At 44.7% G+C, this 17231-nt stretch overlaps 2 protein-coding genes across 5 annotated transcripts in view; one reads left to right on the plus strand and one right to left on the minus strand.

Annotated features, from left to right (window-relative positions):
• OCLN (occludin) overlaps window positions 1–6959 on the plus strand; it is a 32125-nt gene extending 25166 nt beyond the window's left edge. For all 4 annotated transcript variants that reach the window (XM_077936275.1, XM_028748443.2, XM_028748441.2 and 1 more), the window contains exons 7-9: window positions 971–1142; window positions 2896–2937; window positions 4366–6959. In XM_077936275.1, coding sequence (XP_077792401.1) covers window positions 971–1142; window positions 2896–2937; window positions 4366–4467 — 316 coding nt within the window. In that variant the 3' untranslated portion in view covers window positions 4468–6959. The remainder of the gene's footprint in view (window positions 1–970; window positions 1143–2895; window positions 2938–4365) is intronic.
• A 7459-nt stretch (window positions 6960–14418) lies between these two features.
• On the minus strand, window positions 14419–16833 carry ANAPC2 (anaphase promoting complex subunit 2). The gene has a single exon (XM_028749059.2). It carries the CDS (start codon window positions 16767–16769, stop codon window positions 14505–14507), a length of 2265 nt encoding a protein of 754 aa, XP_028604892.2. The 5' UTR covers window positions 16770–16833; the 3' UTR covers window positions 14419–14504.
• Between the last annotated feature and the right edge of the window lie 398 nt (window positions 16834–17231).

Consider the following 17231-nt stretch of genomic DNA (forward strand, 5'->3'; position numbering starts at 1 on the left):
AAGGTGTCAATCTTGTATGTTAGGGCAGAGCAGGAAAATGAAGGGAGGTGCAGGCAGATGTCATATTTTGGAACATTATTAGCCTCTGAAAACTGTCTGCTGAAACTGACTCATCCTGAGCTGCTGCTTGTATGCATACTTGGAAGGTCTCTGTTTTTAGAATCTGATCACAAGAATGTAAGATTTCAGAAATGGCTCTTCCTGTGTTTCAGTGATATGATTCAGTTGGTTAAAAGTTCTTGGATCACTGCTTAAATAGGTAAAAACTGACCAGCAATTAAATAAATATGCCTCACTCTAAACAGATAGTAACATAGTTTGTGAAATTCTTGATTTGTCCCTTTACAGACCTTTTTGTAAGTAAAACGTGTAGTAACCAATTTTCAAAATACAAGAGGTACAAATGAAACGCACTCCAACTACCCTTTATGTAACCTGAGTTAGAAACTCAAGTGTGTTATGTGTAACTATGGCAACTCATGCGGTCAGCCAAGATAATGAAGGAAAGCTTGCATTGCTTGTTAAGTAAACGTGCAAAAAACATAGTATGTGGAATGCATATTGTGTGTGTGTGTGTGTGTGTGTGTGAGAGAGAGAGAGAGAGAGAGAGAGAGAGAAAAATTTCCTTGGATATGTACATGGAAGGAAGATGGAGCCCAAAATAGTGGTAATAATTTCTAGAAACTGAAGTTTTGCTGAAAGAAAGTTGCATTTAAAGGTGTGGAAATGTACTTCTTTATTATTGCGTTGGTTCATCTTTGTACAAGGCTCCTATAGGCATTTGCCAGTTCTAGTAAAGAATGCGGATCTAAATTCTACATTTTCATGCTTTGACCAAAGCACAAAACTGAAAGATTAATTTGCATCATAGGTATCCTTTCCCTATAAACAAATGCTAAATCAGCAAGTCTCTCTGCAACTGCCTACTCCATTTCTTCAAACAATGCTGTTTAAATCACTCTTCATCCAGGGAATATCCACCTGTATCATCTGATCAACAAAGGCAAGCATACAAGCGAGATTTCGATGCAGGTCTACAAGAATACAAGCGGTTGCAAGCAGAGCTTGATGAAATCAGCAGAGAAATTTCTCGTCTTGATAAAGAATTGGATGACTACCCTGAAGACAGTGAAGAATATAGGGTAATTTCATTCATTGAAATATATTGCGATTTGAGTGTTGCTTTAGTGGTACATACACCTTTTGCCTCTTGAGAGAATTTTGGACATTAGAATTATGTCTGCATCTGCACTAAATTCGCTTGCATCCCATCTCCCAGAACTACAGTCTAGCTAAGGCTGTGCAGGGTGGGATAGTCCTCCAGATGTCGTCAGATTCCAACTCCCATCAACCCCACCCAGCATGGATGATGGGCATTGCATTGGACATCATATTTCTCATGCAGAAGGACCCGTGTTCCATCCTTGGCATCTCCACTTAAAACACTCTTAAGCAATAGGTCAAGGAAAGAGCTCTGCCTTGAAGAGTCACTGAAAACAGCAAAAGATTGGTGAAGTGACTCAGTGGTGTTTTGGTGAAGGCAAATTTGTATTTTTTATGGCTCTTCTTTGTTTTTTTGAAATGTGGCTTTAGATGTTGAACGCAATATTAGTAGCCAGTGGACAACTATTATTAGTGCCATATGCTTTCCCCTACAAAAATCACAAGCTATTAAAGTCTGTGATACTGTAATTAAAAAGGAACCAGGAAAGAAACACCTAAACTCCTAATGATCAATGCAGTGTTTGTTGAAACCAACTCTAACCGTAGGCTTCCCTTAGGCTAGGTAGCTGGAAGCAGTTTTTCCTTTCCGAAGAAAAAATGTTGCTCTTTGACCTGAAAAGACAGATATATAATTTACTGTAATGTAGAAAGCAGTCCTTAATACTAATACTGATTGGGACTCAAATTCCTGTAGCTTTAGAGGAAGTAACATGCTTGATAAAGGAGCTTTCTAACCTACTTCATCCAACAAGAATCCCAAGTGTTGTGGGAGTTAGCAACGTGGAAAGTATTTAATGTTGGTGACCTCTGAGAAAGACTTATGGGTCTGACTGCACAATGTTTGCGGCTTCCTTTCCCCCCCTGAATGATCTGAGTCAGCTTTTGAGTGAATACACTGATGAAATAATGGGATATTTTTCTCTGTCTCCTTTCCTGCTGTTTGTTGCTCAATCCCTTTTCTAGCCTCTTTAGCACTGCTTAAAGATAGAGACTCTGGCCCTTGTCAGTGGTCAATCAGTCTAGACTCCTACTGTGGCTATCTCTGATTCCCCCCCCCCAAAAAAAAATAACCTATCAGCTAGCTTCCTAGAAACCACTCCTTATTTAGGCTGAGTCAAACCATTACTCCATCCATCCCAATGTTGTCATCTTTGATTGTTGGTGGCTTATGGGGGTTATAGGAGTCGAGGAAGCTGCATTAAAAAGAGTTGGACCATTTGTCTACCTATTTGAGTATTGCCATTCCTGGGCTTCAGACACTAGTCTTTGCAAGCTTTACTTGGAGGTGTTGGGGATTGAACCTGGGACATTCTGCATGCAAAGCCCGTGGGTTATCACTGAACCATACCTCTCCTTCCCCACTCCCAAATAGTGTGTGGTCTCCAGTCTGTATTTGTGAAGGATCGGAGTAGATGAGAATTCCTCAGACAGATGCCTATGCTTGCAGCTTTCCATAGACATCTGTTTGAGAAAAGAATGGTGGCCAAGATGAGCCTTTGGCCTGATCCAGCCGGGCTCTCCTTATGTTCCTGCAGCTGTTCTTGTTACCAATAAAGATATTGGTTTAATAGTTAAACATTTATACATGCATCATAATGAAGCCTGCCTCCATTCTGCTTTTGATTTTTGCTAATGTTTGTGATATCTAATTTGAGTTATTTTTACTTGTAGTCTGCTGCTGAAGAATACAACCGACTGAAGGATATAAAGGCAGTAAGTAGTTTACTTAAGTAATCTCTGCGTAAACCAAGATACCTCCTGTTGCAGCAGGAGAGATCTTTGAAAGAAGTACGGTTGGATTGTCAATTTTTGCAGACTTTCAGTGGCTGCTTCCTGAAACCTGTTGCAATTGTTTTTGTCTTCTAAAAAGCGTGTGGTGTTTATTCAAAAACACTAGTAGTATCCCACAGTTGTTGATTTTTGTTCTTCACCAGTTTGGACCTAACTCATTGAACACATGTGCAACATGATGGGGCTAGAAATGTCCCAGATGTGTTGCAGTAAACCTTGGCCACGGAACATGTAGACTTCAATTGGGACTTAGTTCTTGTTGAACAAGTTGCCAAGTTAACATAGCCTGGATGACTCTGGCCCAGGTGATTTATATCTAGGAGAGGGTGCAGTTGGCACACCAGCCTCAGCTGGTGAAAGGGTTTCTGTGCCACCAGTACCACTTTAGCCGCCAGTGGAAAAGTAGGATCTACGGATTCTGTCACTGAATCTACAGGTGAGGGGGCAGCCTCTGCTGGGCAAGATGAAACCAAGTTTTCCTCTGAACACTGGAGCTATGGAAGAGAGAGGATGAATCACACCCTAGAGTTTGGCAGAAGGTTAAGATCTGTTTTGGCTTTATACTGTCCAGGTACAAGCCCATAGCCATAGCAATCCTCTGCCTCCCATCTCCAGCTCTTAAGAATTTGGCTCTGACCTGATGGGTATTCCAAAATTCAGACCACTTTTCAGGTTGCAGAGGCAGAGCAAGGGAAGGCTGAGGTTGGGCTTGCATCTGTCCCTGTTAAATACAGCCTGCTTTTCAAACTGTTGTCTTTGAACTGTTCTGTCTCTTTTAAAACAGAAGTACAGCTATTGGTCTGCCATACATGTTCCTTCTGGTTTTTCTTCTTCTTTTAAACAGATTTTCATTGGTTTTTAAACAAATACAATAACTATTAAACTCTTATAACTCTTATTGTACAAATACAATAACTATTAAACTCTGTCTCTTTTAAAACAGAAGTACAGCTATTGGTCTGCCATACATGTTCCTTCTGGTTTTTCTTCTTTTTTTAAACAAATTTTCATTGGTTTTTAAACAAATACAATAACTATTAAACTCTTATCTAGCAGTAAATCTAAGGGTGCTTGTTTTATGCATTGTCTTTAGACATTTACACATTCAAAATTCAAACTTACGTGTTCCTTCAGTTTCGAACAGAAGCACATGAGGTCATATCCCTTGGTGATTATTCTGCAAATTCATTGTTTTAAGGACTTCATAAACTATTGAGAGTTTCAGAATAGGCTCATTTGTCTCTTCTGATAGTGATCACTTTGAATGAATAAGACAGTATAATATTCTAGCATTTTAAAGATGAAATCTGATTTACTTCATTTATTAATAGTTTTCATTCTGTGTTTTAGTCAGCAGACTATAAGAACCGCAAAGCCCACTGCAAGGCACTAAAGAGCAAACTGTCGCACATCAAGAGGATGGTCGGTGATTATGACAGGCGAAAGTCATAACAAGAAGAAAGAAAGACAGCCTGGTTGCTTAAATATGTTAATTTTCATAAAGGTGGGACATGATTGTGTTGGACCACAGATAATGACAGGGCGATATTTTCACCAAAACAACACTTGTGCCATGTTTACTATGAAGTATGAAATTGAGCACTCAGTATATGAGACCTCTTATTGTTTCACTGAGTCAAGGAATTTCACCACTCATCACATCAGGTTCATCCGTTTTAACATGTAGTGGGCATCTTCTTGTCCTTTGTCTGCGATGACTCATCCTCCATTCACCTCTGTATGTCGCATCTTATTTTTAAAAGCAGTTGAGAAATGTCGTCCCCACCCCACCCCCCAAAAAATCTTGTGCCCCCCCCAATAATCCAGTTCTCCCTTTCTTAAAGATTTATTGCCACATTGTATCCTTCTAAATGCCATTCATAGTGTGGTCTGGGTGCTTCTTTCAAAAGGTACGTTTCTTCATTATTTTGTTTTCGAAACATAGCAACCAATTTTCCTTGTAAATGTCAAAATATTAAGAATTGTATTTTTTAGGTGCAGCCCAGTGTTGATCATTCTGTATGGTATCATCAATGTCAATGTGAAACTAAATGTAAATATATCTATTATTATTTTTTTAATAACCATTTGTATTGTAGGGAATGTTTTCATTGTACAAATGTAGCTTTGAGTAGCAGTGTTTTGACTCTTAATATCTTCTGTGGATTGACTTTTGAGTTGTATCTGAGTATGTAAAAAAGGATTGACTACAGCTAGCCTGGTTCTTCTAAATTGCCAAAGTCCGGACCACTCTGCAGTGAAACAGTTTTGCCATAGCCAAAGAAGAATGGAAACCAAAGTAGCAACTGATCATTTTATAAACATGTGGGTGCTCCTTTTTGAATGTTATGTTTAACAAAAGCACCGCCACTTAGGAATACCCAGTGAAAATCCAAATGAATTGTATACTTACTGAGATCCAGTGCTCTCTTAGGTCAGTTCTTAGCACACTCCATGTCTGCCGTAGCACAAATGCAATAGCCTTCAGTTCTCCAAGATTTGTATTGCCCCCTTTTCCCAAAGCGAAACATCATCTGAAGTAGCAAACAAGCCATTGTTAACATTAACTGCACCTTGTCAGTTTAGATAACATGACAAGCTGTGGCTAAGTCTCCCGGCTCCACTTCACACTTGTGCTGGTGACTGGCGAGTGGGGGCATTTGAGAAGAAGACTTTGCTGCATAAGTTCTCATTATGCTAAACTATGGTTTAACTTGACATCTGAACCAGGAAATTGGTTCCATGAGATTAAGCTACTAATCTATATTGGCATATCAAGGCTAAAGTTTAACACTTAGTTGTTTTCTTTTTGAGGCATATTTCTCACATTATTTTGATATATTCATGCTAGGTTAATCACTTTTTTAGTCAAACCAAAATACAACAAAAAAGGTGTGTATGCTTCCTGTTTTGTGACACTTTTGACATAACGGATAATACAAATTTTTGCATTTTTCTTGTGGGCAGACTTATTTACTTATTTCTTTGCTACAGTTACCGTAGCTCAGTTTTAAACACGGCAGACTCACACCCTGCGTGCATTTAACTTGTGTGAATACAGCTTTATGTGCCCGGCAGCCGGTCAACTGACATCACACAAATTAAATGCACACAAGGCAGAGAGCTGTTAGGCTCTCAGATTTGCTTACTGGGCTTTGGAAGACTTGTCACATGGGCTCTGGAGGCCTCCTCAAGATTTTGTTGGGACTTTGTGAGATCCCAGAGCCTGCTAAGCAAGGCTTAAAAGTGCTCTGCCTTACATAGGGGACAAGGCCCACTCGGCACACCAGCTTCAGAAGAAGGGGAGGGGTGATCATGCCAGGATTGGTTCAGGGATTGTTCTGACTATATGCTGTTTTGGCTTTATAAATGTAACCCCTGAGCAACTTGCGAGTCTACTGTAGTTGCATTGTGAATAACAGCACAATATTATCCATATTTGCTAGTGGAATATAGATGCTGTCTAATCTTCATGCATTCCATGATAATTAAAAACGGCAGTTCCTTGTTCAGAAAAGGCCACAGTTGTAGTCGGCCATTCTGCAGCTCTGGCTTGCACTGCTTTTGGGGAAAGTATATTTGCCTGAAAGCACCCCCTATACATCCAAGACTCTAGATCAGGAATAGGCAAACTCGGCCCTCCAGATGTTTTGGGACTACAACTCCCATCACCCCTAGCTAACAGGACTAGTGGTCAGGGAGGATGGGAGTTGAAGTCCCAAAACGTCTGGAGGGCCGAGTTTGCCTGTGCCTGCTCTAGATAACGGACAATGTTCATAAGGATTTTAATGGACTGAATAAAGAAAAACAAATTCCTTGAATTTGGCAAAAGAATGGAAAGTGTGCTTTTAATTTGTCTTAATTGGAACATAATAACTGTGTACGTAATGGCTGATTTGTATTTTTGTTATACGGTGTCAATAAAATAATGTGCTTAATACTAATTCCCAACCTTCATTGCATGCTCCATTGCTAAGGGTTTTTTTTGGGGGGGGGGTTCATGAACTATGTATGAACTTCAAGTGGCAGCTGTGTTAATCTATTGTGGCAGAAATTAAATTAAGAAGAGGTATGTGCTTCCTTAAGACTAACAGATCTATTGTAGCTTAAGCTTTCATGGAGCAAAGTATGTCATTGGATGCACATGATGAAGTGGACTATTAATCCACAAAAGCTTGTGCTACAAATAGGTGTGTTAGTCTAAAGGTGTCACAGGAGCCTTTCTATAGAGCAACAACAGAATATCCTATTGTGGTAAGAACCTAGGGTCATGCCTTATGGGAGCAGAGCATGGATTTAAGCAAAGGGCCATTGCACCTCATATCTGCCTGGCAACTAGTGCACACCATTCCCAAAGGGATAGTTCAACTGGTGGTTTTTAATGGTTGAGAGGGGCAAGCTCATACACAGCATTTAACAGGACATGGCTGTGGGTGAAGCAATAAAATGTAGCTTTCCTTTAAATACGCATAACGATACACATTGTATATGAACTGTAAGAATAGGTGCCCAGAAAAGTTTCCATGAGCAGCAATGGTTTAATGAAACTCCAGCTATCCTTGAATGATGCTAATTATGTGGGTCTGTCTCAGGTCTAGTTTCAGATCAGAGTCCAGTGGGTCTCATTGTAAATTATGCCCATGATGTCTCCAAAATAAAACGAGCATTCTAAAAAATAATAATGAACAGCTGGTCAGTTATTGTTTTAATAAAGCATGTAGCATTTTCCATTATGGCTATGCTCTGCAACCTGTTCAACCAGTCTTTGTGACATATCTTAGGAGTCTAGCAATCAGATAAAGTACTTATTACTAATAATTTTAGAACAATATTTTTTTACATTATGAAATCTCTGCCACATATGAAAATACTACTATAGCCTTCCAATGTAAGCCCTGATCTGTACTCTCATGTGTGGGAGTGGGGAGGTCAAGTACCATCCAGACAATACTGGAAATTATTTTCACAATTTAAGACATACTGAAAATACCCTGTCTTAGTTCTGGTTGTTGAATATTGGACCCGGTGGGGCTGCTTGACAACCAGAGGTCATGTTCAGGTTCTTTCTGTCCTCCTTGCAAAGATAATGGACACTTAAGCATTTCAATTATACAAATACTTAGCCCCTAATGAAGCCCAAAGTCTTTGGTTCAGAAGGGGCCCCTGCTGCCACAGTCGCTTTTTTGTTGAGAGGGGAAAAATGTGCCCTCCACCTGTTCTGATTTCCGCCTTCTCTTTTGCAAAGAAACAGTAGGCACTTAAACACTACAGCTGCATAAATACTTAGATATGTGCTACCTTTGCTCTGAAGGAATTTATGCTATCACAGTTTCTAGTGTGGGTTCATGCAACAATAACCACATTACTCAGAAGTAAACTACACTTAATGGGGATTGCTCCTTGATACATATGTACAAGATTGCATCTGCTGTGAATGCTTCAGAAATAAATGGCGCAAGCATGTACAGAGTGCACCAGTCTTGCCGGTAAGGAATCCACAGCAGACTGACTTCATAGAAAGAGTACATCCTACCATCACCACAGAATTGACAACAATAAAGTTTTGTAATCACTACACGTGCTCTGGTCCATGGGGTCACGAAGAGTCGGACACGACTAAACGACTAAACAACAACAACAATCACTACACCCAGTGTGGTGTAGTGGTTAAGAGCGGTAGACTTGCAATCTGGGGAACCGGGTTCGCGTCTCCGCTCCTCCACATGCAGCTGCTGGGTGACCTTGGGCCAGTCACACTTCTTTGAAGTCTCTCAGCCTCACTCACCTCACAGAGTGTTTGTTGTGGGGGAGGAAGGGAAAGGAGAATGTTAGCCGCTTTGAGACTCCTTCGGGTAGTGATAAAGCGGGATATCAAATCCAAACTCTTCTTCTGCTTCTGAACAGTTTGCATAAATGGGATTAACCCAGTCCCCTCTGCCCAGTTCATAACAGGAAGCAACTTCTTGCTTAAAACAAAACAAAAAAATACATGTCTCAGGCAAGATTGCAAACAAACCTACAATTCCCAACATGCACCTGTATCAAGTTGACAGGCTCACAGCATCCGTGGCTGGTCAAAAGAAACATGTCTCATCATTCCTTTGAAGAAAGCACCAGCAAAATCAAACTTTGAAATTCCACCAGCCTTTAGTACAGGTTTTATACTTGTATCTCAGTTAAGCTGTTGAATGAGGTTGTCTGAAGATTTGGAGCTATCGGTATGTTTGTGCCATCCAGCTCCATTTCTTTTCATCTCATTCAGCTGAGGCTGTAGCCTTACTGAACCAGCATTTTGGATTAAAAATTGACTGGATGAGGATTGATACATTGAAGCTCAGTTCTGATAAGATAGAGAGAGGTATCCAAACCATTCTGGTTTGGGTATCACTTATGACGGATCAGCTGTGAAATTTGTTGTTGCTGCAAGATCCGGCATTGTCAATGGAGACTTGAGTGCCTTCTGTGGTTGATATGAAGCATCTTTCAACAACTTCAGATGGTTTGGAAGCTGTGACCCCCCTCATGAGAAGAGAGAGTCTGGTCCTAGTGATTCATGCTCTGGTAACCTCCAGATTAGACTACGTACTGCAATGAATTCTACAGGGGACTGTGTTGTCAGATGATAATGTTGTTTAGTCATGTCCGTCTCTTCATGACCCCATGGACCAGAGCACGCCAGGCACTCCTGTCAGATACTGTACTTTAATTAGTCCAAAACAGCTGTTACGTTCTAACCGAAACTGGCTATATCTTGTCACTCTAAACAACGCCACAGGCTATTGGAACTAACCTTGAACAACCTGGGACCTGAGTCTTATAAAGAAGTGCCTTCTTCCACGTGAGCCTACCTGAGTTGAATTCACCATTTGAAATCATTATTTGAGGTTTTTCTCCACTGAAGGCAGATGGTGACCAGAGAGGGCACCTTTGCAGTGGTGGCACCTCTTATGGAAAATATTATTCTCTGGAGTAAAATAATCTCTGTGTCATTTTCACCACCAGGGGAAGACTATTTTATTTGCACTGGCTTCCCAGCATGTTGAGTAGCTGGTTTTAATCACTCTACTGTGTTTTATATAGTTGTTTTGTTCTTGTATGTTTTTATGATCCTCTGAAAACTTGATAGCTGAGGCCGGGCCTTTTTGTAGTGTCAATATGGGAGTGGTTACTGAGGCTTTGCAGCTATTTCTTGAATGTTGAGAGTCTTTTCAGGAACAGATAACCCTCGAGTCAAAGCTTTCTCTAAAATGGGATTGAGTTAATCCAGAGGACAGGGCAATGAAGGGTAATTGACCATGATAGCTTAGTTGACCCTCCAAGTTCAGGGGAAATGTATTTCTGCCAGTTGCTGGAGAACAGACAAGCCTGTAGGCACCCCTTAAGTATTTGTGCCACTAGACTGGTCTTGGCAGGGCGGTTTTATATGGGCTTCCATTATTGCTGACTTCAGCCCACACAGCATCCTGCCAACTGCCCAGAAAACAGACCCGTGGAGTCAGGTGTGTGTTTTCCTGGCGAGGTGGAGAAGCTGAGTATACAAGCTCTTTCAAAACAGACTTTAGAAAGAATGACCTAGTTGAGAGAGGATGGCCTGGCATCCTTGGTTGTCCTATATCAATCATGACGTGAAGCACAGCCACATTTCCTCCTCAGACAAAGAGGTTCAAGATACTAAAAGAAGGTGGTGAGAGAAAATAGAGGCAAAGCCTACATTCTCTTAATCAGCATTAATTATCTTTGACCCAAAATACACTGGACATTTTGTAATGTGGATGTTCAATGAAGCAACAGCAAAAACTGTTTATGATTATTGCACTTCAGCTTCATTAATGATTGTGCTGCAGCTCCATCAATTCAAATGTTTACATCATCACAACATATGGAACAGGACGTCCCTATTTTCGTTGGAGACATGTTGGAGGGTATGCAACCCTTGTGTCAGGAGTCCAGTCCTTGGCTTGATAGCACAGTGAGAGTAGTTAATTAAAAAGGATGATTTATTGTTCCACTTCCTATATTGCAGCCCTCCCATTCATGGAGGGGGTCAGCTCCCTCCTCTTCCCCAGTCTCTGAGAGGCTGTCTCTTAACTCTTTCTCACCTATTTGTGCTTCCAGTGAGCTGTGACTGTGTTCTAGCTTGTTCTCAGCGGCATTCCAAGGGGTGGGTGCATGGCAGTTAACCCTCTCTGTTCCTGACTGCTTCCTTCAAATGTCAGCAACTATTCTCTGGGAGTGGCTGCAAACCTTCCCTGGGGGCTGGCTCATTCATGACACCCTTCTCCATTGTTTAACATTGTCTTTCAGTATTGTCTAGCTCAGACAATACTGAACTAGATGACCATTGGACTTTATTTGGTATCAAGCAGCTTCCTTTGTGCCTAAGAGGAAACAATTATGATAATACACTTCTTTAAGCTCTTACACGGTCACCTTCATTTATAATCTTTACTTAAAACACATTTTGTGTTACAAATTGTACTAAGAATATGGAAATATTTGGTCTGGCCTCTCCTGTGAGAAGGATTTCAATTAGGAGAAAAGAGGTAACACATGCAGTTCTCACCCAGTTTCATGCTGAATCGAGAGAAGGAGGGTAAGGGTGTGGAGTCAGGAATTGCACTGAAATATTCCATCAGTTTTGATTTAACATTCGTCAGTTCCAATTGTGTCATAATAAATGATGATGCAAAACGTTCCTTGTCTTTGCAGGGAGGAATATGGTATCTGCAGAATCTGAAGCAGTGCTCAGTATCAAAACTATGCAAACAAACATATTATGACAGGCACTGTCTCTGTTTAGTTTCAGGTGCCTGGTTAAAGCCATCTTATTCCAGGAGGCCTTTGCATCATGGATGCTTCTCCAATGTTCTAAAACAGGGGTAGGCAACCTAAGGCCCATAGGCCATTTAACCGGCCCACGAGCCACCCCCGAACCGAGCTGCCCGCTCGGCGAGTCCCCACACACTGTGCTAAAACGGCACAGCGTGGCGCAGGGACTCGCTTCCGCAGTGCCGGAAATCGCGTCCGCACATGCTCAGATGCCGAAAATTGCATCTGTGCAGACGGAGACACCAGAAATTGCGGCTGTGTGTGCTCACGAATGAGCTTGATCTGGCCAACAGAGGGATCTCTGCTGGAGTAAACCAGACCAGGCAATGTGAACCTTGCCGACCCCTGTTCCTAAAACATTCTCATTTTCTTGTTCAGATGTTGGATATTTATATTTCTGAGGTTTAATTTTTTTGCAGTTTAATTATGTTTTTATTTTGGAAATTTTGTGTTTTTTTCATTGTACGCTGCTTTGAGAACGAGATGGTGAAAAGATGGATATAATTTTTCAAAATAAATAAACTGCAGGGTGTTAATCTTAAAACAAACACCACACATTTTAATTGCACATAACAACCATAAGGGTAATACCATGCATGCAAATAAATGTTGTTGAGAAAATGTAAATTATCAGCTATTAATTAATATAGGGAAAATATTTCCAAGCCTTAAAAAAAGGTAAAGGACCCCTGACAGTTAAGCCCAGGAGCTGGGACTGAGCAACGGGAGCTTACTCCGTCACGGGGATTTGAACCGCCAACCTTCCAATCGGCAAGCCCAAGGCTCAGTGGTTTACATCACAGCGCTAGTTCTAACTAAATACCTTCACCCAGCACATTGTTGTTGAAATAAAATGTTTTATGTGAATGTAATTTAAATGATAAGAGTTTTATAGTGTGTACTTAGTCCTCTATTAAAACTAAACCTTTTTGGAACAACAGATTATAGCCAGGTGTTCTGAAGGAAAACAAATGATATTTCAAATGGGTCACAGTGAATGTTGAAATGAATGGAAGCAGCAGCAAGCTTACTGGATGGTTCCCCAAAACTTTCAACTGCAGTATTTCCTAATTTCTACAGAAGAATCAGGTGGAGGTTGACATGTTTCAAACTTGACATTTTATATTGAAAAATGAGTGTTTCCATATTGTAGCAATATTAGGCAATTTTTGTAGTTTTTAAAAAAATAATAATCAGATATAATTAATTGGATAGTCTGATTTGTGTGTGTGATATCCAGAGCCCAAAACCTAAAACCTTAAGTATAAGAGGGCTATTTATTTATTTTAAAGATCTAAAAGTAAATAATGTAAAATTTCCATGAAATATAATTTAAACAGCAGTCAAAAACATCTAGAGTCTATAAAACCACATAAATTATTAAAATAGTTTAACTTTCTCAAAATACAAATCAAGAACTGCTTGATGGGTCCTGGGCTGTTATACCTCTTTTTAACCAGCTAACATGGGCTGACTGGGTGACCTTTGAAATTATTCTGTTCATAAAAACTAGACTAAAATTGCCACAGATGCAAATGTTTTAACAACCAAAGTGTTTATAATTTGGTCACAGAGCTGTCTTTTGAAGTCTTACTATTTTAAAAAGGAACTAAAAACTACCTGGTTTTACTTCCTTCCTTACTTTGTTTTAGAACAGGCTTGCGTGTATCAATTTTTCCCTTGAGAACATGACTATTGATCTTCATGTTATGATTGTGGGTTTCTGTCATGTGACATAGTGAAACATTTTGTTTGGATATGCAAGTAGACATGTTCAGCTGTTGGGCAACTGAAGGTATCGGGAAATGCACTCTCACTTGGCAGGTTTCTACTTGAAAGTTATGAGCACATATGGGGGTTGGGTTTTTTGACATCTTATGGTGATGGATGTGATATTTGTCCACCTTGTGTTTAGTCATTCAACAAAGAACTGCAGTCTCCAGAGAGAGACGGAGGAAAGCCTTTTTGTGCCCAGATATGTTTTGTGCCAAATACCGTATTTTTCGCTCTATTGGGATGCACCAGACCATAGGACACACCGGACCATAGGAGGGGGAGAACAGGAAAAAAATCCCCCCCCCCTTGTTCTCCCCCTCTAAAACAAGGTGTGTTCTGTGCGTTCACCCGAAGGGTTCCTTTCGACCTGCTCTTTGGGGCTGGCGGGGGGGGGGGAGCGCTGCTTTCCCCACCGCCAGCCTCCAAACCAGGTCGGGGAACAGCAGGAAGGCGGAGCGCCGCCTCCCCACTGTCCCCCGAGCTTGTGGGGCTGGCGGTGGGGAGAAGTGCTGCTTTCCCCCACCGCCAGCCTCCAAACCAGGTCGGGGAACAGCGGGAAGGCGGCGCTCCACCTCCCCGCTGTCCCCGAGCTTGTGGGGCGCACCCAGTGGATCTCTCACACCTGGCGCTTCAGTTCCTGGCCTTAGGGGAAAAACCCAGGCACTTTGCTTGCAAACCAATATCTTTATTGTGTGGGAACTGTAGCGCCCCCAAACGGATGGCGCCCGGTGGATCTCTCGCACCCAGCGGATCTCTCACACCCAGCGCTTCGGTTCTCGGGGGGAAAAAACCAGGTGCTTTGTTCCAAACAAATAGCTTTATTGCGTGGGAACCGTAGCGTCCCCAAACGGACGGCACCCAGTGGATCTATCGCACTCGTCGCTTCAGTTCCCGGCCTTGGGCAGGCGGTAGACGCCGCCGCAATAGACCAGCTGCTCGTCCTGGACCTTCTTCTGGAGGAAGATCTGGAGCTCCCGCAAGTCGATCTCACTGACCATGGGACCCGTCATGACGAAGATCTTCAGCATGCTGTGGATCCGCTCGAGGGGCAGGCTCTCCAGGTTGGTCAGCATGGCCTGGATGTAGGTCCAGAAAACCTGGAGCTCCCCCTCCTTCTGGTCAGCCTGGGAGGCCATGGCGGAGTCGCCCTCCTCGTCGCTCTCCACCAGCACCACCTTCTCGGGCGCCTCCTTGGGCGCCTCCTCCACCACCGCGAAGGTGCCAGGCGCCTCTTCGCGCAGCACCCCCTGCTGGAGCCAGAGGGCCAGCTTGCGGCGCAGGAGGGCCGGGGGGCAGTGGAGGGCCGCGCTCAGCTCCTCCAGGGTCCAGGTGCCCTTGTCCTGGAAGTGGAGAATGATGGCCGCCTGGGCTGGCGTGACGGACAGGGAGAGCGTCCTATCGGCGAGCTCCACCTCCAGGCAGACCGCCCCCAAGTGGTGCTTCCAGCTCAGAGTCCGCATGGCCTTGAGCTTCTCGTACTTCCGGGCATAGTCCTCCATGGCGGCCTTGATCTCAGCCGGCAGCTCCAGCTTCTCCTCCTTGAGGGGCGGCCAAAACTCGCTGGAAATGATGGCGGCCGCCAGCCGGAAGGGGGGCCTCTGGCCTTCCGGAAGCTTCTGCTCCTCATCCCGGATGTGGGCGTTGATCCGGCGCGAGTCGGCCATGTCCTTCAGCATCACCTCGCAGTAGAGCATCTGGGTTTCCCCAAAGCGCAGCTTGAGCAGCTCGACGTTGCGGATTTCCCTCTCGGCGCTGTAGTTCAGCTGGTGGAGCAGGCGGTCGGCCAGCAGGGTGCGGTATTCGTTGATGAAGAGGTCCTTGCTGCCGTAGATGCTGACCAGCAGGGTGATGATGTCCGCCGAGCGGCGCTTGGCGGCGGGCTTTCCGGCTGGGTGGGCGTCGACCGGGTCAGGCACCCAGTCCTCTGGCTGGGCGCCAGCCTCCTCGTCGCTCTCCTGCCCGTTGTCCAGGGCGACGGGATCCGCTCGGGAGAGCTCGTGCGCCAGGTCGCCCGAACCTTCGCCCGTCAGGCCGGCCACGATCTGCCGCACGGTGTCCTCGCGGGTCCTCAGGTACTTGCGGATGGGCTCCCCAGCCACCTGCAGGATGACCATCGAGGGGTCCAGCTGGCGCAGGGCCTTGATGGCGCAGATGTAGAGGGTGATGATGTCCGAGGTGTTGACCCCAGGATGGAGGAGTCGCATCTCCAGGGCGCTTTTCAGGGAGGTCAGGAGGTGCTGGCGCTGGTTGGTCCTCTCTAGGCAGAACTTGAGGTCCTCTATGGCTGGCTTGGAGTCGGGGAAATCTCGAATGATGCCAAAGAGCTCCTCGATCCTCATGGCGGTGTAGAGGCGGTAGAAGAACCTCTGGACGTGGCAGCGCCAGCGCCGCAGGGGGGCGGCCTCGGCCCCGCCCTCCCGCCGGAAGACCCAGCCGACCCAGCCAATCACGCGCTCGAGCCATTCCTGGAAGTCGGGGAGGAAGGAGCGCTCAAACTCGCCCCGGCAGGTGCCCTCCAGGCGCTCGGCGATCATGCGGTGTAGGATGTCGGTCACAGCGGGCGTGCTGATTCGCTCGAGGAGGCGGAGGCGGTGCAGGACGCCATTCAGCTCCTCAAAGCGTGCTACGGTTCCCTCCTCCTCGCCGCTGCCCGCAGGCGCTACGTTTCCCGCCATGTAGACCCGGAAGCTGCGCCCGTAGAGTTCGCCCAGCGCCTCCTGAAACGCCCCCGGCGGCGCCAGGAAAACCACGGCGCGCAGCAGGGCATCGAGGTTCCCGCGCAGGCGCCCAGTGGTGCCGGTGCCAGGCACCGCCTCGGGCACCCACTCCTCCAGCAGGGCGGCGCCACGCAGGTAGGGCGCCAGGCGCTCCTCCAGCCAGCGGAAGGCCTCCAGCAGGGAATGGGCAGGCTGCAGTTCACCGGGCGCCGCGCGCCTCCAAAACTCGGGGCCCAGGCGGGACTGGAGGTCCGTCTGGAGGACCTCGAGGAACCAGTCTTCCAGGGCGCCCTGCAGGCCGTGGTGGCGGAGGGCGGCCCAGGCCGGGCGCAGGTCGGGGGGGGAGTCGTAGCACGGCGGCGCCTCCATCCCCAGGGCTTCGGGCGGCACCAAGCCGGTGCTCAGCGCGCTCCAGGCCGCCGACAGTTCCATTTCGCGTCCGAACGCGGCTGCGGCGACCCGGAGGAGGACTAGGCTCCGCTTCCGCGCATGCGCGGACCGGCGGCGACGGCAAACGACGTCCGACGCGCGACGTGACGTCGCCAAATATATGTTTTGACACTGAATTCCGGAATGAGATAGTAAGCAAGAAACTACAATGCAGGAAAAAAGCAGATATAATAAAAGTTTTTTTGGGGGGCAGTTACTGCCTGCCTTCTTTAATGTTTGATTGGGACAAAAAGAAAGAAAATGGATGAATTAATTATATTTATATGAACCAGGATATTTTTTGCTTGTAGTTCGGTAAACTGTTATGAAATGTCATGGCCTTTGGCTAGCACAATAAACTTATTGTTGATGATAGGCTTATACCATGTTTGAGCCATCTTGTTTTATTAATTTAAAACACAACATTTTTTTTAACAATAAAAAGGCTAAAAGTGAGAACCCACC

The sequence above is a fragment of the Podarcis muralis genome, chromosome 11 (genome assembly GCF_964188315.1).
Source record: "Podarcis muralis chromosome 11, rPodMur119.hap1.1, whole genome shotgun sequence".
NCBI classification, from domain to species: domain Eukaryota; kingdom Metazoa; phylum Chordata; class Lepidosauria; order Squamata; family Lacertidae; genus Podarcis; species Podarcis muralis.

What these genes read in the sequence shown, in the direction of transcription:
- ANAPC2 (XM_028749059.2), bottom strand. Translation starts at nt 16,769, where the DNA reads ATGGAACTGTCGGCGGCCTGGAGCGCGCTGAGCACCGGCTTGGTGCCG.